Genomic DNA, 25779 nt, shown 5'->3' on the forward strand with positions numbered 1-25779 from the left:
CTCCCTTCTGGCTTGTAGAGTTTCTGCTGAGAAATCAGCTGTTAACCTTATGGGAGTTCCCTTATATGTTATTTGTCATTTTTCCCTTGCTGCTTTCAATAATTTTTCTTTGTCTTTAATTATTTCCAATTTGATTACTATATGTCTCGGCGTGTTTCTCCTTGGGTTTATCCTGTATGGGACTCTCTGCACTTCCTGGACTTGGGTGGCTATTTTCTTTCCCATGTTAGGGAAGTTTTCAACTATAATCTCTTCAAATATTTTCTCTGGTCCTTTCTCTCTCTCTTCTCCTTCTGGGACCCCTACAATGTGAATGTTGTTGCATTTAATGTTGTCCCAGAGTTCTCTTAGGCTGTCTTCATTTCTTTTCATTCTTTTTTCTTTATTCTGTTCCACAGCAGTGAATTCCACCATTCTGTCTCCCAGGTCACTTATCTGTTCTTCTGCCTCAGTTATTCTGCTATTGATTCCTTCTAGTGTAGTTTTCATTTCAGTTATTGTATTGTTCGTCTCTGTTTGTTTGTTCTTTAATTCTTCTAGGTCTTTGTGAAACATTTCTTGCATCTTCTTGATCTTTGCCTCCATTCTTTTTCTGAGGTCCTGGATCATCTTCACTATCATTATTCTGAATTCTTTTTCTGGAAGGTTGCCTATGTCCACTTCATTTAGTTGTTTTTCTGGGGTTTTATCTTGTTCCTTCATCTGGTACTTAGCCCTCTGCCTTTTCATCTTTTCTGTCTTTCTGTGAATATGGTTTTTGTTCCACAGGCTGCAGGATTGTAGTTCTTCTTGCGTCTGCTGTCTCCCCTCTCTAATCTTCATTAATTTTTGAAATTTGGTTTTGGAGATGATTAGACCTTAGTACAAAGGATAGGATCAGGTAGGGGGAAAATGTAGCATCATAATACTCCATACTTGCATAGCACTTCAATGCTTTTTTATAATATCTCACTTTAAAATGTTGAAAAACAACCATTAAGACATGTAAACTAGCCAATGTTTTTCCCATTTGGGGCATGAGGAAACCAAGGATCAAAATGATTAGAAAATTATAGTTTGTTAAACAAACTCCTTTAGCCCTGGACAATGTTAGGTACTTTACTTAGAACTTGACTGATACTCAAAATAACCCTCTAGGTAAATGTTATCACCCTCATTTTTTTGTATGAGTAACAAGAGACTTACACAAGTTCACATGTAATAAAGGGCAGATCCAGAGCACAAAGCATCTAATTCCCATTATATCACAAACTGTCACTTGTCCCGCCTAATGTTATAAGTCATTGACACAAAGTCAACGTAAACTTGGGTTTTCTGGCTGCAGGCTCACAGTGTTATACCTTGTTGACTCAGCCACAAATACCTCAGTCACTGTACCTTACAACTCACAAAATGAGGTCACTGTACCTCATTTTCTGTTAGATATGAAGCAACTATTTTAAAATAAGTTGTGTAAGACCAACACATATGGCTTAGTTGTTTTCTTTATTTATATATGTTACCAGGAAGCTTTTGTTTTTTCTTTTCTTCTTGCCGTTGAAGGATTATTATACAGCCAGTGTTCAGGTTTCATGGGGCCTGAGATGATAAACTTTGGGTTCCTTCTTTGAAGAATTACACAAAAGTACTGCTACAAATTTAAAGGCAGGGCCTTGGAAGGGACCCGTGCAATTGAGAGCCCTGAAGTTTAAGCTTTTACCTAAAGTTTTATGTTAATTAGGAAAACGTAAGCCTGCTTTTGTAATAACTGGTCTATAAGTACATTTAAGAATGAGTCTAACACATTTATGATACAGTTTGGCAAACTGGTCAATAAGATCTGCTAGTTCATGTGTATAATCTAAGATATGTTACCATGATAGTGGATGATAACCACTATTTATGGATAATAACCAATATTTATGGCTAATGCCTTTTGCAGTTCATCTATAAATAGAATATGGATTAGCGAATAGTTGTTAGATTTGATGACATCTCACACTTGCCTTATTGTCCCAAACTTGTATCATCTTTGAATAAAATTTCTCCATACCACTCCTATTTGAAAAAAGTGTTATCAATAGTTTGTGAATACTGTTCATAGAAAAGAAAAAAAAGTATTTCTGAGAGAAATAAGAAGTACATGAAAGATATGCATTAAAGAGTAATAAAATCAATAGTTTGTATAAATAAAATCAAGAGGGCTGCTCTTGAGGATGCAAACACAAGTAATGCCTGTACAGGCTTCATTTGTGTCTCTCCTTTTGGTCTTAATGCAATGATTAATAGAAAGGAATAATGTCTTGATAAAGATATTGGAAAATATTTGACATTCTTTTCCAAAAATCTTTAGAAATCTATTAAACATACTCAGTGCGGGGTTGGGGGGTGAGATGAATTTGGAGATTGGAATTGACATATATACACTCTTGATACTATGTATAAAATAGATAACTAATGAGAACCTACTGTATAGCACAGGAACTCTACGCAGTGCTCTGTGGTGACCTAAATGGGAAGGAAATCCAAAAAAGAGGGGATATATGTATACATATAGCTGATTCACTTTGCTGTACAGTAGAAACTAACACAACATTGTAAAGCAACTATACTCCAGTAAAAATTAAAAAAAAATACTCAGTGCTGGCACAATGATGAATAATTAAACCTGCAAGATGGATAAATAGTTAGATGATTTTCATCACAACATTTTAGTTTGTCTTAAAACTATATATTAGTATCTGGAGTTTTAGCACATAAAAATACATTCAGAGATTTGGGGCAATAACATTGAAATTTACCAAAATCACATGGTTATTAAGATTTGCTATTAATGTTTTTTGAATTTTTTTTTATAAGTTCAAATATATATACTCTTGTGGGCACCTTACAGTGTAGAAGGATGGACTTTCATTCGTTTGAATCTTAACAACTTAAAAATATGTATTTTTTTTGCAAATATATTTGATGAGTAGTAGTATAAAGTAGTACAAAGCAGTAATAGTGTATCAGCATGAATCACTTGTAAGAGCCATTATGCTGGGAGTTAAAATTTAAATACCCGTTTGCTCCAAAGCGTAACTATAAATGAAATATAATAAGCACACAAGAAAAGTTAGTAGCTGAACTAAAAAGGAAGGTAAATACCTTTTGGGGCCAGAAATGGTATAGAAATATTCAAGAGTAAACAGGGGACTTGGGCCACTGGCTGCTAGGCTCTGCATAAGCAAACAATCAGGGGCTGCTGGGGAGTTTGACTGGTGTGGGATAATAAGTACCAAAAACATTATGCATCGTAGAGGACTGGATTTACCTAACCCTGGTAGAAAGTTTTAAAAAAAAATAGATGCAGGGCTAGGGCTTATATGAAGCTACAAAGATAAGCTATGAAAGCTGTGCCCCAGTGTTTTGGGCATGTGCCTAGTGGCCCAGTAACTTGCTTCTGTGTTACCTCTAAATCTCACCTGGGGACTGGAGCCCTGGGCTTCCAGTTAGAGACCTGTTTCTGCAGTGGGGTAGAGGGAGAGGAGTGATGCTGGGTGGAGGCCACTGTATACTGTACATAAGAAGCAAGAGGGTAAGTGCAAAGACAGAAAACTTTGTCTCAGAATAAGTCTGGAACAAAAAGCCCAAAAGCCACATTAAAAAAGCTAATGCTGCCAGTGATAATCAAAAAACTCAACCTATAGATGATTTTGTCCTAATGAAACCAAATACTACCACAATCAGGCCTTTAAAACAAATAGACAGAAAATAATATCCATAAAAATAAGGTAAAATTATGAAAAAAAACAATGAATTTGGTATGAAAAATAGTTGATTGGAAATATTCACTGTAGTAAAAATACCAGTAAAAAGTTAAATTTAGAAATGGAATAGAAAGAGATTGGTGAAGAGCAGCCTTAAGGCAGTTATGGTAGAGAATTTTCCAAAAGAAAGGAAAGATGTAAGCCCCTCTGTTAGACACACGATTATAATATTGTGAAATACCAAAGATCTCAAAAGAAGCAGCTTCCAGAAAAAGAGAAAACAGATTACTTTAAAACCAAACAACATTTAGGCTGACCCCAGACTTTTCATCAGCATCCATAGATGTTAGAAGCCAAGAACACTTTTTATAAAGAACTAAGATAAAGAACTGTATTTCTCCCTTAACAATACAAGCATGAGTAAAGGTATTTTAAGCATTTAAAATCTAAGGTGACTTATTACTCACCTTGTTATAAGAACTGCTAAAAGTTATTCTTCAGCATGACTGAGACAAACTTGGAATGAAAGAGAGATGTAAGAAATAATGGTGAGGAAATAAACCAGAAAAATATGGTGGTAAATAAAATTATTGACTGTAAGGTAATGATAACAACTCATTTTGGGGTGTTAAAAAAGATAGAGATAAAATTTTATATAAAATTGACAAGGAAGGTGTTTGAGGTGGGTGTGGTAGAGCACAGTTAAGGGTGGTAAGGGCCTTTTGTGTTGGGAGGAGAGAGATACTTGATATCTCTCTTCAATGTTTTAAAAATATTGAAATATCTATGTTAAAAATTAAAAGGTAATCACAAAAAATATAGAAATACCACCTGTAACTTCTAAGAAATCATAGAATCAAAGAGGGGTGGGTGGGTAGAAAACTTAATCCAGTGAGAGACAGGAAAGGAAAAATAAAAAACGAGAGAGAGAAGCAAATACAAAATATGGTAAACAGGAAACACAAAGCAGATAGTAGAAATACGTACAAATATATAATTAATCATAATAACATATTTATTAAGTTTACTTATTAAAACGTAAGTGACTTTATTATGGATTAAAAATAAGTACTCCAAACAGCTATATGATGTTTAAAAGAGAAAGACCTTATCAGATAACTTGAAAATAAGGTGGTTGAAAAAAGCAATACCTTGCAAGATAGTAACCATAAAAAAGTTAATGTAGTCATATTCATATGTAACAAAAGTGGAATTTTAGGGAAAGTGTACTAATAAAAATAAAGAGAAAAACAATGAAAAGAAGAATAAATGTCTTAAAAGTATAAAATTCATAAACTTACATATACATTACAATATGGCCTTACTCAAAATTTGTAAGATTTTTTTGAGTAAAGTTTATTAGATTGATTTAATAAATCCAGAAAGGTTCCTGTACCCAACTAATATAGAGTGAGTGCATATAGATATATATGTGTGTGGGCATATATGTATATATTGTTTCCAAATAAATACATACAGACTGCACTTTTCTACAACGCAACTAAATTAGAAATGAAAAATAAAAATATTGTCAAAATGAAGGTAATAGCAACAAATTTAAAACACACATTTGTAAATAGCTCATGGGTTAACGAGGTTATCACAATAGAAATTATAAAATATTTAGACCTGAATGACACAATTTCCATTGACAACCTGTAAAATGTAGCTGAAGCCATTTTTACATGAAAATTTATTGTGTTAAGTGTATATAACAGAAGAGATAAAGATTATATATAAGTAAACAGGTTTCATTTCAAGAAGCTAGAGAGAGAGGAAACAGGTGGAGGAGGGATGTGTTGGTGGTAGATGTGGAAAAAGTAGAAGAAGGAAACTGAAAATAATAGAAAAATAATGAAATAGAACATGAGAGCAAAAATAATGGTGATCTACAAAGAAAACCTGGCTCTTTGAAAATAGTTTAGTAAATTATTATCTGGCATATCACGTAACAACCAGTACATTTCAATTATGGCTGCCTTCTAATTACTGTTCTTTTATTATTTTATTGACCTGCTTATAAGTAGTTAACCATTACTGCTGTTTCTTGAAAAATCATATTAAAAATCAGTTGAAGCTGATAGGACGGGGGAATGATCTCTCCAGTCTACCATGTCTCCATCACTCTCTGTTGCCTCCCTGCTCTCTTTTTGTCCCCAGCAAGCTGTAGCGTGGATTGCCTGACCCCCGGCAGCTTTATTTTCCAACTCCAGCAATGAACACATATTTGAGTGACTAACTAGGTACTAGGCAGTGTCTGGGTGCTAAGGATACAGTGATGAACAAGATAGGAATGATACTAGCCCTCAGGGAGCTTATTGCCTAGTGAGAAAGACAATAAAGCAAGCAAATTACAATGAAGTACGGAGAGGGGGCAGTCAGACAATACTGTGGGAGCCAGTAGCTAGGAACCCTAACAGATAGTCTAGCAGGGAGGGGAAGCTGAGTTGAGAAAGTGAAATTTAAACCGAATCCTGAAAGGTGTTCATCAAGTATGGTAAAGTTGGGAGTGGGTGAGAATTCAAGGCACAGAGAACAGCATGAGCAAATTCTGAAGGCAAATGAGTGCTTGCACTGATTAGTTTGAACCTACATATGATTTTGGATCAGTAAAGTTGCTCATAACCAAAGTACACACACCTATGTTTTCTAATTGTATTTTGTCAACTTAACTATTCAATTCAGTTGTAGCCTTAAATCACAAATAGAACATATAGTTTAATCATAATAAAACTATGAACTATAATGTAGACTAATAAGTTAAGAATCAGTTCTGCTGTCTATAAAATGAGCAATGATACCTAACTTTAAAGATTTTTAGGGCTGGAGATATAAATGTTAAGCACCTACGTGAGTGCCTTATAAAGAGAAAGCATTAATCCCGGGAGGTTATCATCATTGATTTATTCAATCTTCACAATAAATTGTTGAAGTAATTATTACTCTCTTAATTTTAGAGCTGACATTTAGAGAGGTGAAATCCTCTCCACAATAACATGTGTCATTTTTTTAAGATTTGGCTAAGATGTTATCTTTCTTCCCTTCTGGGATAACATTTCTTTCTCACCAGCTCCAACAGCACCATGTACAAAAATGAACCCTACACATGGACAGATTGCATTGTAATAATTTTTCTATATTTAAGACATATGAGTACCCTGTTACCCAGGGAACTACTTACTGGAAGGTCTGTGTTTGTCTTATTCATACTAGTATAGAGGGCACATAAAGATATTTACCAAATTAAGGTGGAAATTTAATGGAACAGAATATTCTGATTTCAAATTACACAGTATTTTTACCATGCCAGCGATGTCTCACAATAATGTCTATTTTAATAAGAAGAACATAATGAAACAACATTTTTTAAGAATCACTAATGCATTAATAATTTTGATAACTAAAAATTTGCCATAGCATGAAGTTTTCCTTATTTCTCATGTGTTTGAAATACAGTTCCCACTTTTGGTGTCCCTTGTTTCATTGTGGTGAAGAAACTGTCAGACAGCCCAAGAATATTTCTTTTCTAAGGATGAGTGTGGTGAATAGTATGTACTCAGTGCTTCCTTTGACTTCTTTCACAAAAGGAAGCAAGTTACAAAGAAAATTACATAGAAGCATCTCCTAGAAGGCATGTAATTTGAGGTAACTTACTTTTGGATGCACAAATAACAATCTCTTTCCATTTAAGCATTCAAAAGGTAACCAGACTGTCATATTGCTAATTAATTAACTCAAAGAAACTGAAACCAGCAAAATGAAAACCAATGTATTATTTTTTTAAGGTTTCTCTTAGACCTACACTGATGAAATAGTATCTCTTTAGAAATGACCAGAAATTATGTTTTTTTCTATAATAAAATCAAGTTAAATACTTGCAAAAATATAAAACTCTTATGGGATATGTTGAATACAACTAACCTTTTACAATATATCCTTCAACTAGTGGAGATATTCTGAAATATCCAAGAAAACTTTGTCATGATTCCCCTGTAATTTATAGTTGCTATTGCTTGGTTTATAAGAACAAGTAGAGTAACTGAGGAAGAAATATAGCTACCAAATATTTGTGTTTATTTCCATTAAGTACCATTTTAGAACGTAAGAAATATTTAAATGAGAAAAAGGATACTCTCAAATTAGAATCAGTAAATATCTTTGCATTTACCATGTTATGTCCTTTTCCATTTAGAGAGCACTGCATAATTATTAGAAAATTATACTGTTTCTGTCTCCAGAACGTGAGGAGGCTTGGGGGAATATTACATGGCCCCTCTCTGTGTCTCAGTCTTTGCATTTTAAAAATCAGGATAATTTCTCCCTTGCCTCAAAATAATATGAAAATTATGGGGAAAATGCTAGTAAAGTCAATATGGAGTGATGAAAGAAATGCACTTTCCAAATGAGTGAAAAGTCAGAAACCACAGGGCGATTATACAAGGAAATCTATTTAAAATGTTCCTCAAGATTATTCACTTACAAACAACCTATAAATAACGATCCTTTTGTATCACTGAGGAAGAACTGCGTGTGTTACTCATTTGTTGAAATGAGTAACTATCACTGGAGTTCAGGAATTTTGAAATTCATCAAAATCTTGCTGGAAGCCTACTATGTGGTAAAATTCTACTGTGCCCTGGCATTCAGAGAAACCCTCAGATTAGGTTTACATGTATTAACTCATTTAATCCTCATATTAGCCCTATGAGATAGATATTATTAACCCCACTTTACAGTTTGAGGAGACTGAAGCATGGAGATGTTAAAACACTTATTCAATACTGTACACCGTGAGAATGATGGAGGTCATGACTCAACCCCAAGAGCATAATTTTAAAGCCAGACCTCTAAACATGTTGTGTTTGTGATGAAGTTTACAAAATTTCATTCAAATATTCAGTTCATCAGAAACTACCAAGGTTGATGCACCCTACTATAAAACTAAGGGGGAAAATCCAGTGCAATAATAATTTACAAATAACAGAACAAAACATTGACTCATATTCAGTTTATGAGTCCATTTTTGCTCACCTGTTCAAATTACTGTTAAGTACATTTATTTAGTTTTCAATTTTAATTTTGAATTTTTTTCTTTTCTAAAATTTCTTTTTTTTTAAAAACAAATTCAAGTTTCCTGGTGAAGTTCACATTCTTATGTATTTTTTGAACATGTTCATTATAGTTATTCTAAAGTCTATCTTTGATAACTACACTTACTGGATTATGTATGCATATCTTTATGTTTTCTGAGTTGTTGGCAGTTCTTAGTTCTTAGTTAATGAGAAGCCTGGGCTTTTTTGATCAAAAGTCAGGCCTCGTATATGAAAATTTGTAGATGTTGCAGTTGACTTATTATCCTCCACAGAAGGTTCACCCTATCATTTGGGAGGTAGACAGAAGTGAGACCTTATCACCTTCATCTAAATCAGGTTGGGTTACATGTCTTCCTCTGGTTTGCCCCACTTGCAGAGTACAGCCCTCCAGAAGTTTCAGCTGTATGCTAAGGTGTTTACTAGGACTTTTTCTTCTTCAGCTACTCCTGTACTCCAGTTGTTTCTTCTGGCCTCTCAGAGTGCAGAAAGCTCCCTTCTGCTTTATAGAAATTTGTTTTGTTTATAAACACTGTGTCTCTCTAGTCCTAGAAAATTAGCTAAAATCTCTCTTTCTGTCTCTTCTGAGCCGTGGTCATCTATCTACAAGATTCCTCACTCTGCTAAGAAGTGGCGAATTCCCTCAGGGTAAAAGTAACTCCTAAACTGTCACCTCACTTCTCTGCTGTTCCCTTTTTTCTGAGATCTTGGCTCCTCTAGTCAGGCTTACTTCAGAGCCTCTCCAGTGCTTCTAACATATTTTTGAAATGTTATTCTTCAAAAGCTAATCTATCATAACCAGAAGCAGATGTCATAAATTATCTACTGAATGCCTATGTGCCAGGTTAGTGCTCACTGCTGGTTATACAATGGTAACATGTTTCTAAAAATATTTAAAACAAATAGTTAATAAGTTATATGTGTGTGTTTTTATATATGACATATTCTATGACTCAAGAACTAATGTTCCGCTAACATGGAAACGTGGCACACGTGGTAAATGGTTTCATTAATAGCATACACGGTATGATACAGGAGCTTAGAGGAGGAGCATTTAACTTGGACCAGGGCTGGAGTAGGGAAAGCGAGTCAGGAATGCTTCCTAGAGGACCTTAGACAGGAATGTCAAAGATTGAGAAAGAGTTAGTCAAGCATAGATTGCCATCGGCTTGACCCAATATAACTTCTAAGTATGCTAATACTTAAAATGTACTGCTTATTTCTATTAAAAGCACAAATGGATTGGAAACATTAAAACTATGTTTGAGGATGTAAAAGTTAGCTTAAAAATGTTAACCATGCCAATTGATTTCTCCGTAGGTGTTCAAAGCAATGAATATCCCACAAATCAGGAGTCATTTTCTGCCTCCCCCAGAAAAAATGCCTGAAGCCTATTCTGCAAAGATTGCTCTTTTGGGTGCTGGGCCTGCAAGTATAAGTTGTGCTTCCTTCTTGGCTCGATTAGGCTACTCTGACATCACTATATTTGAAAAACAAGAATACGTTGGTGGTTTAAGGTAATGCCTACATTTATTTCATGTTCACAGTGTCAAAAATGATGGGGTAAAATGATTATGAACATTGTTGGTTCGTAATCGTATAGGAACTTCAGGCTCACAGATGGTATTTTAAGTGTTCTTTTTCCAAATGCTCAAATTTTGATTTCATTATTCACTTTAAATTTGCAGTTGGCTTTAAGCAATATTTATTTTAAAATTTCTCTGTCTAGTTCTGTGAATTTAAGAGAAATCTCAGCAAAATATTTTATGAATAGAGGAACCAATCATATGAAAGCTTATTTCAGGACTTCCCGGGCTGTCCAGCAGTTAAGACTTCACCTTCGAATGCAGGGAGTGCGGGTTCAATCCCTGGTCAGGGAGCTAAGATCACACATGCCTTACGGCCAGAAAAACCAAAAAATAAAACAGAAGCACTATTATAACAAATTCAATAAAGACTTTAAAAAAACGGTCCACATCAAAAAAATCTTTAAAAAAAAAAAAAGAAAGCTTATTTCACCCCTGTGAATCTTTCCTTTAATGGCGATATATATATGTGAAAATTATGCAAATTAGAGATAGGGAAACCAAACTCCACAGAATATTGGATGATTCATTTTGTTGTGTACACAGACGTGCTGTCCTGGTCATGTATTTTCATTCTCCAGTCTCTTTAAGTTTTGCATTTGATTATAATTATGTTAGAGTCTACTAAAAATGTTCCATTTTAATGTACATTTATGCAGTGTTTATCTCATAGATACCATATTATTATTTACTATTAATCAACATCATTATTAAACCAGGATTCAGTCACATAATCATTTATTCCCATGAAGATTCATACACTGAAATGGAAAATATTCACTTTGTATCTGATTTTCAGAAATTCATATTAAGCTTAGAAATTGGATGGAGTTTGCTTTATTTAAAATAAATGGAACTCTATAGAATATACAATGAAGAAAAGGCAATCTCTTCAACGACTGATGTTGGGCAACCTGGACAGCTTACATGTAAATCAATGAACTTAAAACACTCACGCCATATAGAAAAATAAACTCAAAATGGTTTAAAGACCTAAATATAAGACATGACACCATAAAAGTCCTACAAGAGAACAGAGGCAAAACATTCTCTGACATAAATCTTAGCAATGTTTTCTTAGATCAGTCTCCCAAGGAAAAAGAAATAAAAACAAAAATAAGCAAATGGGACCTAATCAAACTTAAAAGCTTTTGCACAGCAAAGGAAATCATCAACAAAACAAAAAGACAACCTATGGATTCACAATAAGGAAATGGGGTGTAGGTGAAATAGATTTGGTCATAGAAAATATTTTGAGAACATGTGTTATGTAACACAAATTTAAAGTGTGGTACCTTAGCGTAATAAACTAAAGCAAAGTTCTATCGGAGTATGAGCATCGTGCTTTAAAAAGAATGGAAGGAGGTTGTTACTGGTTAATTCCATTTAGATGAAAGAAACATGAACATATAAGAACGATTATTTTTTTAGCTTATCTGGGCATTCCACTAATTGTACTAAAGGATTTGTGGCCACAAGGAAGATTTCTTTCAAAACTTTAGATTGTTAAAAGAGCACATATAGAAGAATGATAGTTTGTTTTTATAAGTACAACAAACTTGGGAAGTAACCATTCCAATTAAATTCCATCTTCTGTCCTTGTATCCCCTTTCTCAATACGCAGTCTTGAGGGTAATCTCCCTCTGTCCCTTCCTCCCTCCTTCCTCCCTTCCTTCCTTCCTTACTTTTTTATTTATTGATCTCCTACTATGTGCTGGTCATTGTCTCGGGCCCTAGAGATACAAAGGTAAATAAAGCAAAGTGCCTGTTCTCATGGGGCTCGTATTCTGGTAGTGGGGGGGTAGACAATAATGCAACAATAAACCAAATATAGAGTATGTCAGGTGTTTATAAATGCATGAGGGGGTTTCAAAAATGGCAGTTTAGTGCTGTCCCTAGAGCATTTGATATATGGAATAGATAATTTTTAAAATATGTTTATCCTCTAGTCTGTACAATAAAATAATTTTCAAAGGGAATTATGTAATAATTGGTGATTATAATTATTTTTATTCACTCCCATAAAACAAAATATTAGCAATTAAAACAAAATAATTTCAATATTAAAGGTATAGTTCACAGTTTCACTATTTTAAACCCAAGTTAAAAACTTCTGGTCACACAAAATGATAGAATTGAAGTAGATTCATGTTGCTTCATGTGTTATCATTTTATCAATCTCAGATCAACTGTTTAAACATTGGAATACGTAGTCTTGCAGGGGTGGAGACACATGCTGCCTATGGCCATTGGAATGAGGAATATGCTTGTAGGTGAATCAGCCTGTGCCAGTGGTTGCTGTTTAACTGGAGTTCTCCCTATTAACTGTTCTGTAGAACTCAGTTTATTAATGAATGGGTAATAAAATTGGGATTATTTAAAGCTTACACATCTTTTTAACATCTTTATTGGAGTATAATTGCTTCACCTTCAATAGTTCAGCTGGTAGAGCGGAAGACTGTAGACCTGACACATGTGGATATTTATTTTAAAAACATTTATTACTAAAACTCTGTAGCAACTGTAGCCATTATTTAGAATTTAGATCCACCAAAGAGTTTTTTGGGGGGAGACAGTGTTTAGAATATCACTGACTTGTTTAGAGTTACCTGCTCATGGTGATAATACAAAAAGGCTTATTTTTGTCAGTTTCATAACTTTTTAAATCGTCTAAAAACAGTGTACCTCCTTATTGCCTGCACCTGGACTTGGTGTGATGTGGGTAAGAGAATAGAGTACGAGTATGGGGTTGAGCAGCTCATAGGAAGGAGTTGTCTGAGGACGTATGTTGGGGTGGAGGAACCAAAGTTTAGTTTGGGGTATAAAAAATTTGAGATACCTATTAGATGTCCAAGTGAATATAAAGGTCTGGAATTTAGGTTTGAGGATAAAAATGTGGGTGCCATCACATATGGATGGCATTTAGAGCTCTGAAATGAGGAGGAATATGCCTGGTCTCTGGGGTGGTAGTGTTCCTGTTAAAGCCTGCTGACACCCCTCTGCTCCATTGCCCATCCCCTGAACACAGCATGTACACATTTTTTTTCCCCTCCTCCCCATTCTGTTCCTCCTTCCTTACCATTTTCCTCATCTTGAGATGCCTTCACTTGTCTGAAAGCTGATCATATGTCACATTTCACCTGATTATCTCATCTTGCAATAAGCTAATTCTCCTTTGAAACACTCTCGTTCACATTTGGTATTTGATACTTGTCACGTTGTACCATGAGAGTGTGTGTGTGTGTGAGTGTGTGTGTGTGTATCGCCCATCTGTCTGCTGACCTCATCCATTGGTGAATATAATTGTGTCATGTTTATAACAATCAATAATTACCTCCTTATCCCCTGCCTACTTGATTATGATCAAATCTAACTCTTTTTAGTATCTCACATTACTCTTATTTCCTATAGAAGATGCTTGGAAATGTGATTCTCACACATTTATTCATAACACATGTGCTAAGTAAGTGTGGGCTACAACGCTTTCAGGGCAGTATGTGATTCTAAGCAGAGCTGCTCAAGCCCTAGCAGCCTGGCATTCCATTTGCTCTGCTGGCTACTTCAACTTTCAGAGTTATACTTCCTCCTTGCTCTGGTTTCTTCTTGCTAGGTTGAGAGTGTTCTCCTTTCTTTCTGGTCAATAGAAAAATTGTTCCTGCTTCACTAACCTGCTGTTTCAGAGCCATATCTTAAATTAGAACCATTGACCTAAACTAGCATCATTTTTTTTACTTACATATCATGTACTTCTATTCAGAACCCATAAAAATCCCAAGTCAGAGGAAGGTACTCAGCCTCACAGTGTATCTGTCTGTATTTAGAGGCTCACCTTGCTGTGGTTGGTTTATTTAGCTAGAATTTTTGCTTTCGTGTCTAGCCTTTTGAGGACTTTCATCAGATTCCAATGTTAGTCCATTTTCAGTCTCTCCTCTGCAGACCCCCAGGCCTATCAAGACTGGGTGTCTGTTTGTGCCTACTTATATAATCCATACTATTTAAGAATTTTTCTCCTTAGCCTCGGAAGGTACAGGGAGGAAAAAAAAAATATCCTCTATCCTCTTAGGTCAGTAGTTGCCTTGTGAAATAAACTAACATAAGACAAATTAAGGAGAAAAACAGTGTTTATTAACACATGTACATACATGTGGGAGAACTCAGTGATGAGTCATTCAGAGAAGGGGGGTCAGAACTTGAGGTTTATGTACCATCTTTTTTTTTTTTTTTTAAAGATAGATTTTATTTATTTATTTTTGGCTGCGTTGGGTCTCGAGTGCAGGCTTTCTCTAGTTGCGTTTGGGGGGGGAGCTACTCTTCATCGCAGTGGCTTCTCTTGTTGCAGAGCATGGGCTCTAGGCACGTGGGCTTCAGTGGTTGTGGCACACAGGCTCAGTAGTTGTGGTGCACGGGCTTTGTTGCTCCACAGCATGTGGGATCTTCCCGGACCAGGGCTTGAACCCGTGTCCCCTGCATTGGCAGCCGGACTCCCAGCCACCTCACCACCAGCAAAGCCCCTATGTAGCATCTTAACAAAGAATGATAAATTTGTGGAGAAGTGACAAGACAAAGGAAAAGGGGTTTATGCTTTTAGGGACAGCAAACTGTGAGAAGGTAAATATATGGGGGAAACTAATGGAACATAAGAGTTATTTAGTAAAGCTTGTAATGTAAATTCCTCTTGGTGCCCATCTTTGGTCTGGTAAGGGTCTACAATTGTCTCCTGGTGATTAAGAGTTTTGCCCTTCTTGGTACAGGAAAGGAAGACACACCATTGCAAATTTATGTACTGCTTTTTGGCAGATAATAGGGGACCGGACAGCTTTTCTTGTATCTGTTTCTTCTTAATTATCTTCAGCTCAAAATAATCCTGTGCTGAAGTGGCATATTTGGAGGGGCATATTCTGCTACCCTACAAAGGCAGAGTCCTGTGTGGTGCCCAGAGCATTATGATAACCGCTGAGGTAGTGTGGTTGTCCAAAGATCAGCTTAGGAGGTTTTTCTCTCTTACCCTATGCCCTAAGTCATTCTTATGTATAATCTTACACCCTAACTAGATAGAAAGCTCCTTTAATATAGGAGCTAATATAGATTTTGTACTGTTCAGTACTTTGCATTTTCTATAGCACTGAGATGAGCATGGTGCCTTGCTGATTGATGTATGGAAATTAATTGAATAATCAAGTTCTTAAGTCACCAAAGAATGAAAAGACTACAGATGCACTTTGGAAGACCTTGCACTGAATGATCCAGAAAGTTCATCTTCAACAGTTATTTATTTATTTTACAAATCAATCTCTATAGTGCTTGGATATAGCTCTTTCACTGAATGTACTACATTCTGTTGTAATGATCTGTTTATATATCTTTGCTCACAAGAATGAGAGCTTATTAAAAGTGGTAATTTGGTCAAATTCACCATTGAATCACTGCAGCTAACACTGTACCTGGTACTTTGTAAATGCTTGTTGGATGAATAGATGAATGACTACATGAATTGCTGTATATTCATGAACATATGTAGCCTTTTTATTGCTATAAGATATTGAAAAGTTATTTGAACTTACCTTTAATACTATGTATGAACTATTAACTCTTGAAGTGATTGTATTTGAAGACAGAAAACAATGAGCACTGATATCAAATAGGATTACTTTTTAATGACTGAACCCTTTTGGGACACATTGCTTTCATAGAAGATTGTTTTACTGTAAAAATATTCTGTAGATCACATTACAGAACTTATTCTGTAATGTCCTGAACAGCATGATAATACAAAGTTACAGATTTGAATTTGAACAAGCTAGAGGTATAGTTATAGAATATATATTTGTGTATTGTATGTATGTATGTATGTATGTATGTAATGTATATATGTATATTAAACACTGTATACTTTGAAATTTTTGTTTTTTTAAGCTTTTTTCTTAGGAATTTATAGAAGTGTTAGTAAATAAATCAACTAAATACTGTAATAAACTTAAAAGTATAGGCCAATTGTCTACTCACTATTTGTTTTTCATTGTTTTTATTTATTTTCCACATCAGTTTCTACTGTTTCTCTTGAAACCCATATCATATTCTGTCATGCATATAAAAATGTGGATGTCCTCACACTCACATTATGTGATATGAAAATACCCTCAGAAGAGATACTTATTCCTTTAATACTGATCAATAAAGACATGTTGCATTTTTTAAATTGGTGATTTTCCCACAAATGCTTCTCGTTTTTATTTTCAGTATCTCTGAAATCCCTCAGTTCCGGCTACCATATCATGTAGTCAATTTTGAGATTGAGCTTATGAAGGACCTTGGTGTAAAGGTAAGTGAAAAACATAACACTTACATGTGTATTGCTCCAAAAGAAAGGAGTAAGCTCTACACTAAAGATTAACAACAAAATGTCACACACTTTAGGAAAGAACAATTAAAAGCTACACCAGGCAGAAGCAGAAAGATGCTTCTCCTTGCTTAGGGCATTTGTCTGTCTACTGTCTGAATGCCACTAGCCTGGAAAAGGGCAATCAATAGTTCTCATCTGGCACGCCTGCATGTGATTAATTGTCTGTAAGAAACAAATTCCTAAATTGCTTTAGGGGTTCAGTGCAGCTAATAGAAGGATTTGGTTGCTTTAATCAGGTTTTTTTCATGCAAGTTTTGTGCACTCTGAAACATTTGTATTTCACAATTTGGAACATAATTTCTTACAGAGGTTTATTTTATTTACTATATGCGTAATGTCAATAGTGTTAATGTGATAATCCTTTTTCAACATAAACAGTTACTCAGCAAGGTAGAAAGCAACAGCTCTGTATTTTTAATTGTTTTGTGAAATAAATATTGTGTTCTTTTAAAGATGGTCAAAAAATTAATACATTTTACTTTCGTAATATAGCTTTAGATATTCCTATTCTTTTGTATTATTTAAGAGTATCATACTCTGGCTCTTCACTTGAACATATTGCTATTTTTATTTCAAAAATTTTACCTTTCTGTAATAGGTATAAGATAATAGATTAACAAAGTACTATGATTTACATAATACATTCTGTAAGTACATATGGGAGCTATTTTGAAAAGTACAAACTATTTATGGCTCTTGCATTTAGAAATAAAAATTAAAATAACCAATTAAAAGGGAAACACTCAAAACAGTATTTTGTGCATTTACACTTATAATTACATCTTATTTGGCAATGGATAGGCGATGAAACATTTACACATAATCACCAAACAAAAAATCTTATAGCAATTATGCCGTACAGATGTGCACAACTTTATGAACACAGAGTTCAAAAATAGTGTTCAAAATAGATTTAAGGGTGATTACTTGCTTTATATAAATACATTCTGAGAAGTCTGTTAAATGTATTTCATTTTGAATGCAAGTTCTTACCTAAATCTCATTAAATAAGAACATGATTATTGAGACTTCAAACTAATATATTAAGTGATACTTCAAATTGAAGATGAATCAAAAATTAATTTGACACCTCTGAATTCATCTTATAAGTAATTACAAAATTGCATTTGATTTTTACCATACCAGATATATTGCATAAATTAGGGCATACCCATTTCTCTTACTAGGAAACTCAAGACATAATAGTAGTCAATTCACTGAGTGCCAGAAAATGTACATTTCAGCTACAATTATGACACTTTCTAATTTTATAGTCAGATAACCTTGACAAAGTCAATTAATGTCCCTTGCCTTGGTCAATATTTGTTCAAAGGTAAAAGTATGCTACTACAGTTTGTGTAAAATACAAACATATCTGCTTATATATGCCTGGAAATATATGTGCTCTGGAAATGTATAGAATCTGATAGTATAGATTGCCTTTGGGAAGGTGTAGGAAGGAGTTTATCACCATTTTGTACATTTGAATTTTAAACCCTATGAATTTATTAAATTATCAGGAAAGAATTAGAACCTGAATTAAAGAGAAGGTTAATACTGTCTTGTCCATCACTCTGAGGAGAGACAGTAATGAGGTTCTTTTTCAGCTTTGAGGACTTGCATCCATTGATGAAATGCTTGCATCTTTTATGACTTATCAACTTTATCCATGAAAGGATATATATTTTTAAAAATGTTCTACACTTGTTACCACATTTTTCTCATCACCAAATTCTTCTTATAACCTGCCTTCCGTTTTTACCTCTCAACTAACACTGTATATTTTAAAGTCAACAATAATTTTCTGGCAATGAAACAGATTTTTCTCTGGGTTTATACTGTTTGGCTCCTGTGCAGCATGTGATATATTCTGATATGTATGCATGCATGTATGTATCTATGCTCATGTATGTATGTATTTTTAGCTTTCATGATCTAGCATTATCTTGGTTATTATCTGATTTTTTTCTCTTTCTAATAGGTTTGTTTCATTTATTTGATAAATAATTATTGAGAATTCACTTTTGCCTAGAGGTGTGCTAAGGACTCGTCTAGAACCATCTTTCTTTTGAACTCCAGTCCTGTAATCTTAATAGTTTAATGAACACATTTATCATCCAAATAACATACACTCATCATATATAAACTTAGTTTAATTCATCATCTTCCCTCCCAACTGTGTTCTTCAGCTAAATTTCTTGTTGAGTAATTTCAATTTATTTCATATCTAATAGCTGATAGATTAGTTCTTGTTTATTCTAAGATGAATTTTTTCAGTCAAATATTGTGTCACAAAAAAACCCTCTATTTGTATGTTATATATATATATTTATTTTTCTTCCACTATTTCATTGTCACTAGTATGTTATAAAAGTAGTAATGCATGGCATCTTTTCTGAGCTATGAAATAGTATTTTTATCATATTGAATAAATGTTTTCATTTTCTAGACTTAGAATAGTAACATTTTCTAAGTTATTTTGTTTTATTTTAACGGAGGAGGGGTGTTAAATTTTTTAATTGCCCCTTTTGAAAGTCTATGTTCAGATAATGTATTGAGTTATATTAATCTTTGCATTTCTGGAATATATACATTTGCATCATGTTTTATTATATCTGTACATCTAGAACTAAGTTTTTTCTGTGTGTTTTTTTAAAAAATTCTTTTGCATTCACTTATTTATGCACTGAATATTAAAACTGTAAATACAGTTTTAATAGATTCTGTTGCTCGCTTTATAGAGTTTCAAAGCTACTGAAAGTCTGTCTTTGTTTTGCTTTATTTTTTATTTGTTATCTTTGCGAGTTTTGGCTATGTTATAGATTTTGGTTATAGAGTTATGCTAGCTTTATAGAAATAAATTTCCAAGCATTTCATTATTTTATTATTGGTAAGAATATTGTCTTGATACTTATATTTTTGCTAAATTTAAAAATTTTATCCATCTGATTTCAGTCTTTTTATGAGAAACAGAACATTGATGGGGTTTTTTGTTTTTGTTTTGCGGTACGTGGGACTATCACTGTTGTGGCCTCTCCCGTTGCGGAGCACAGGCTCCTGACGCGCAGGCTCAGCGGCCATGGCTCACGGGCCCAGCCGCTCCGCGGCATGTGGGATCTTCCCGGACCGGGGCACGAATCCGTGTCCCCTGCATCGGCAGGCGGACTCTCAACCACTGCGCCACCAGGGAAGCTCTGTCTTCATAATCTGAACAAAAATATCTGAGATACCTTTCTTGATAAATTTTCTATATCATCTTGTCATTATGTTTATTTGCAACAAGCATTTCCATCATTATAGGATGTTATTGAAAACTAATATGAAGTCATATTTTGTCTCTACTGGAAGGTGAGAAACATGTGCATTAAGAGCCAACAAAATAATTTTGTGTCTAAAAAGAGCTGAATTTAGTTTTAAAATTATTTTATCTTATTTTCTATGTTAGAGAGTCTGGAAATACTTGGTCTCTTTAGCCAAATTTTCTATCAAAAATGTGAAGAGCATGTACATTATTATCTGTATTTTTTAATAATGGGTGCCATATAGTTCATTTCAAAAAAGCGTTCCATGCCGAAAAGGTTGTAAACCTTAATCCTACATTAAAAATATTATTATATGTATGAAGACATATTATGGATGCATAAAGAAAGTTTTTGTCAAGTCCCGGAGTAGATATTAGGTGGAACTTTGGCTCAGGGCTTATTATATTCAGCCCTTCTATTGAAATAGTAATAACTCTTACACTAAGCTTGATGTGGAGCAAATTTTATTCTCAATTTAGCTGGGATGTTTGAGTACCCAGGCATATATTATTAATGCCATTAGAGGGAGGTTAATATATGCTATAATCCATATCTAAGAAAATTATGACAGAAAATATTACATATGTAAAAAATATGGGAGAAAACAGAGCAAAAACACAAACAAAATGCCCATAACATGATTTTTCTAACATCATATATATTTAACAAATAATCTTAGGACTTCATAGTATATCAGCCACAAAATGTTTTGATGTCTGTTAGTTGTCATATAATACCAGTTTTAAGTTTTACATGTCTTGGTCCAATTTCCTAAGGCATAATGTAAGCAAAATTTTAACATTTTGTCAAAGAATCTTTCTCCTGTTCTTTCTGAGAGTGAGTTTTGGATTTGATGGCAAATGTTTGGGGGTTTTATGCTTTAGAAAAGGGAGATTTGACTAGATTCCCCAACATAGGGAAGAGTCCTTGTGCTTGTCACTCCACTGATTATTGTAATTATTGCTTTGTTCTCATTTGCACCATGGAGCTACTTACTGCACAGTGATGGTTATTCTCCCCCTGTCCCACAATGTCTGACTACAGTAAGTAAAGTCTTACTGGTCCCAGTCCCAGTAAATTAACACTAGGAGTAAAGCTACTTGTCTTTCCAGTTTTCGATACACAAAAGTATAATTCAACTTTTTTGCTTCCTCAGTTGCACGCTGTTGCCTGCTAGGGTGGAAACAGACTGAGAAACGCAAAATGCCTGTGCATCCTTTCTGTATGTTACAAATTCAGGGACATGTTCACTCTATCAGGGTGGAAAAATTGGAATATTTTCAATCCTGTTTGATAAATCACATAACTCCACTACTCAGCTACACACACGCGCACACACACACACACACACACATGCACACAAACACTACCTCAGGAAGGATGGGGGTCTTTCTTCAATTTTTTTGCTGAGTCAGTTAGTAAACCAAACCTAAAGTCAAGTATTCTGAGTATCACTTCCACTGATAGACCCATTGGCAGGGCACTCCACTGCTCAACTTTGGAAATTGTAGTATTATTCAGTTTACTAAAATTTTATTTAGAATATTTGAACCTGTAGTTTTCTTTTATGTCTAACCTTCATTGTATATTGGTATTGAGGTCATTTCATAAAATAAGCACTAGAACTTTTTATCTTTCCTTATGATCAGAAATAGTTTAATAAAAAATCTACTCTTTGAAAAATAAATTAAAATTCTAAAGCTTCATTATCCATTACTTTTTATAGCATCTAACTCTACTAACTCTAATAGTAATACCAACTATTAGATACCTAGTATTAAGTACTTTTAATAATATGTGTTTTTTTAATTGTCCAGTTTATTTTATGGTATTTGATATATTCCAGAGTTCTGAATATTAGTTGTTAATCTCACCTTGGTTGTCCCCTGGTTGTAAACTTTCAAATGGTTCATCTGCCAATAAAATTAGAACTAGTATTTTAGTAAAACAAAAATGCCCCCCTATGTTATATCCAAAGTCATTTTATCCCCCTACTTTCTCTTTGTTTTCTTTGCTTTGCACTTTATACCCCAGAAACACTACATTTTCAAGTAGTTCTCCACATGCAGTATGTTGTTCTGTGCCTTTGAGGATGGTGCTGGTTCTGCCCTTCATTCTCAAGAGACATTAGAGCATAGCTTTTACACGTGCTGGTTCTGCAATTAAACTACATATTTGACTTTGGTAAAGGTTGTCAACGCTCTCTTGTCCCTTAGTATCATCATCTGTAAAATGAGGAAAACGATATCACTTCATAATGCTATTGTGTGGATGAAAGGAGTCCATCTATGCAGTATTTAGAAGAGAGTCTTGCACTTAGTTAGGTACTCTATGCAAGTTAGGTGCAATTATTGCTTTAATGGGTAAACTTTGTTCTTCTGCTATGAATCAGTTTAGAGACTTTTGTTTTTAGGAACATGTTGACTTCAAAACTCAAACCTACCAGACATTGTGCTTCCTTATTTATAATGGTAAATGAGTGCAAAATCGCAGCAAAGTCATGTATTTTAGAGAGTATATACTGGCACATACCTGAGAAGTAGACCCCTTTACTTCACTCAAGTGGCTAGTCCCTGATCTTCATAAGGTTCATCTTCTGCCCTGTGGAGGGCAGGCATATTAAAGTCTCCAGCATACTAGCTACCCCTTGCTTATGCTGTCCAATCTGCATGATGTTCTCAGTGTAATGTGGCCAGATTGTTTCAGATTATACATATTATTACAGAAGAGAGTTGACATATTCCTGAGGCAAACCTGTAAATGAATATTCTTATCTTTCCCCCATGAATGTGAACTGTTTCTGATCCCTTTTCCACAGAAACATGATGAAAAGTGTGCATTCATCATTATCAATGGCTACGTGCATTGTACCTGTGGCCTTACTAATCTGCAATGATACCACATCTGTCACAGACACTGCAGTCAGGGCTTCACTTTGGTCGAGCCTGCAGGAGTTTACAGTCATTCTCCAGAAATCACCTAGTCTCAGCAGGGCCAGACTGGGAAATGAAACAGAAGTATAACATGGACCACCACCATCTTTCCCTATCCCACCGACTCCAGGCTATCATTGTGGTTGATTTACTCTCTCGACCAGGGTTCCAGAAGTTTTCTGGCCTTCCCAATATTATAGCTATAATAGCTCTTACTTTGCAGACCAGAGACCCAACATGGGGATTATTTCTACTGACATGTATAACAATTTTTATTATACACTTGGAGACTTGGGAATAACCACTAACTGGGTCTGTGATCCCCTTAGGCCCACTGTGAACCAGACTTTATCCAGGTTCCATTTTTCACCTTATCACTGTAGGTCCCCACTCTTCAGGTATCAATGTCAGTGAAGAACCTTGTCCAGGGTCCTTGAAATGTGTGATTATGCCCCCTTCCCCAGTGTACAGTTACCTGGGTAAATGGCTATAATCCCCTTTGGAGAAGGAATAGAGAAATCATTATAGTATTTACTTGCCAGGATGTTTCAGGGTCTTTCTTTCTAGGGACCTGACCACCTCTTCAGTCAGCAGGTTCAAGATCTGAAAATAGGCTCATGTCTGGAATTAAGCAAAGTACTGTGATTTTTAATAGAAGTATCTACCCTCTGACTCCTGACTTTATTCATCTTCCCTCAAAAGTATCCCCTATCAAAATCCTATCCATTTTTTAAGATGGCTTTATTGACAGGGAACTATTTTCAATATCTTACAATAAACTGTAATGGAAAAGTATTTTAAAAAGAATATAGATACACACACATATATATGTTTAACCAAATCACTTTGCTGTACACCTGAAACTAACACAATATTGTAAATCAACTATACTTCAGTTTAAAAAGGGCTTTATTGAAATCCCACTACCTCTCTTTTTTCTCATCTATATGACCTCAGCCAAAATGAATTTCTCCATCCCTTGAGTTCTTATAGACATGTGCTGATCACACTCTGTTATTTATTATACTTATTTCTGTACGTCTTCTGCACAGATCTTGACTGTACATTGAGGCAGAAACTGTGTCTCATTTAACATTTTATTCTTTAAAATGCCCCACATAGTGCCTTGAACATACTAATTAAGCTGTGAAAATTTACTGACTTGATTTTAAATACACTAGCTTTTCTTGTGGTACTTAATTAAAAGGCAAAAATGCATTTAGCTATTAAGTAAAACATGTTTGTTCTATTTATATACTATTTAGTATACATAAGCCTATATACTAAAAGACAAAAATATTTTCATATCTATATGTGGAATTATATATATGTGTATACGGAGTTTTTATTATTTTCGATGTTAAAGATTAAGGTTTTAGTCATTCAAATGCCAAAATACAGTTACAGAAATGTTTTTTCTTACAGATAATTTGTGGTAAAAGCCTTTCAGTGAATGAAATTACTCTTAGCACTTTGAAAGAAGAAGGGTACAAAGCTGCTTTCATTGGGATAGGTGAGTAGCTTACTTTAAAATATTTTTCTTTATAATATTTTTTTACTTCCTGATAATATCCAGAAGAATAACTACCTTCAGACATTTTCATGTTAGAAGTTGTGTTTGTTCAGGGAGGAGCAGACAGAAATGAATGGCCAAAGAAAATTTCCGATTTTGTAAAGTGTTGCACTGCCTCACCTCATTATGGATTGGCTTTGGTAAGACTGCCTTTATCTTCCCATTCTCTCACCATACTCTCATCACCAGCGAACATCTAAGACGCAAAGTGTTTTCAAGTCATGCCACAGAAGCTCAGAATTTGGGCTTAGAAATATCTTGATGCTGTAGCTTTCTCTTTATGATTAAACAAATTGGTTAAATTGATATTAAAGGAGAGAATTAGCTCATTTTCTTTTTCTATTTTTTTCAATATTTTCTAAAGACTTTTCATATTTGGCTGAATTTTAAAGATGTTTAATCATAGTTCTGAATGTCACATGGACAGTGTATAACTGCTAAGGCAATTAATGTATCTTATGGTTCCATATTTTGCCTAAATATCCCACGGAGATTGAGTTTTCTAATACTCTTCCCTTCCATTTCCTGTATACTGAGAAACCAGAAAGAGCAAATGGTTGATTTAATTTATTCTTTGTCTCATGAACTTTGTATTTATTCTCTTATATGATCATACTATGAACAATTATGGCATATAAACTAAGTGCATCCTCATGTCTTTTAGTTTGTCTCCTCTCTAGTTCACATTCTTTGAATAGGAATGTCTAATAAACCTACACAGAGGTGAAAACTGTTCCATCTCTTTAAGTAATCACACACTGGATAACATTTCTTTTAGGGCTCTCTTTTTTCATAGTGTTTCTGGAGTAAAATAATCAGGAATGCTTTGCTATCTACTAAATTTTCTTATCAGGACGGTTCTCTTACTAGATAATTGATACCAAGTTTAAGACCATCTCTGTCACTCCCTTTACTTAGATGAAAAATTATGAAGAGGAAGATAGATTTTCCTGCCTTCTAGCTCCTAAATATACGTACTGAACCTCCTTTCTTTCAGAAACTTGAGTGCCATTGTCAGCAGTATTTCCCTATGTTATCTAAGTACAATAATCATGCCTAGATACAAAGAGGAAAGAGAAAATATCTAGGGATATATTCTCTAGGTTCCATTTTTAGTGGCACTACCGTTGATTTTGGTTTTACTTTTCAACATCACATTTGTACTGA

The 25779-nt window shown here is 34.4% G+C and overlaps 1 protein-coding gene across 2 annotated transcripts in view; it reads left to right on the forward strand.

Moving 5' to 3' along the window:
- DPYD (dihydropyrimidine dehydrogenase) overlaps nt 1–25779 on the forward strand; it is an 820498-nt gene that overhangs the window by 225149 nt on the left and 569570 nt on the right. For both annotated transcript variants that reach the window (XM_029227639.1, XM_029227640.1), the window contains exons 6-8: nt 10139–10335; nt 16642–16723; nt 24465–24552. In XM_029227639.1, the coding sequence (XP_029083472.1) occupies nt 10139–10335; nt 16642–16723; nt 24465–24552 (367 nt within the window). The remainder of the gene's footprint in view (nt 1–10138; nt 10336–16641; nt 16724–24464; nt 24553–25779) is intronic.

The sequence above is a fragment of the Monodon monoceros genome, unplaced genomic scaffold (genome assembly GCF_005190385.1).
Source record: "Monodon monoceros isolate NGI ecotype Baffin Bay Population unplaced genomic scaffold, NGI_Narwhal_1 Super_Scaffold_18, whole genome shotgun sequence".
In the NCBI taxonomy this organism is placed as follows: domain Eukaryota; kingdom Metazoa; phylum Chordata; class Mammalia; order Artiodactyla; family Monodontidae; genus Monodon; species Monodon monoceros.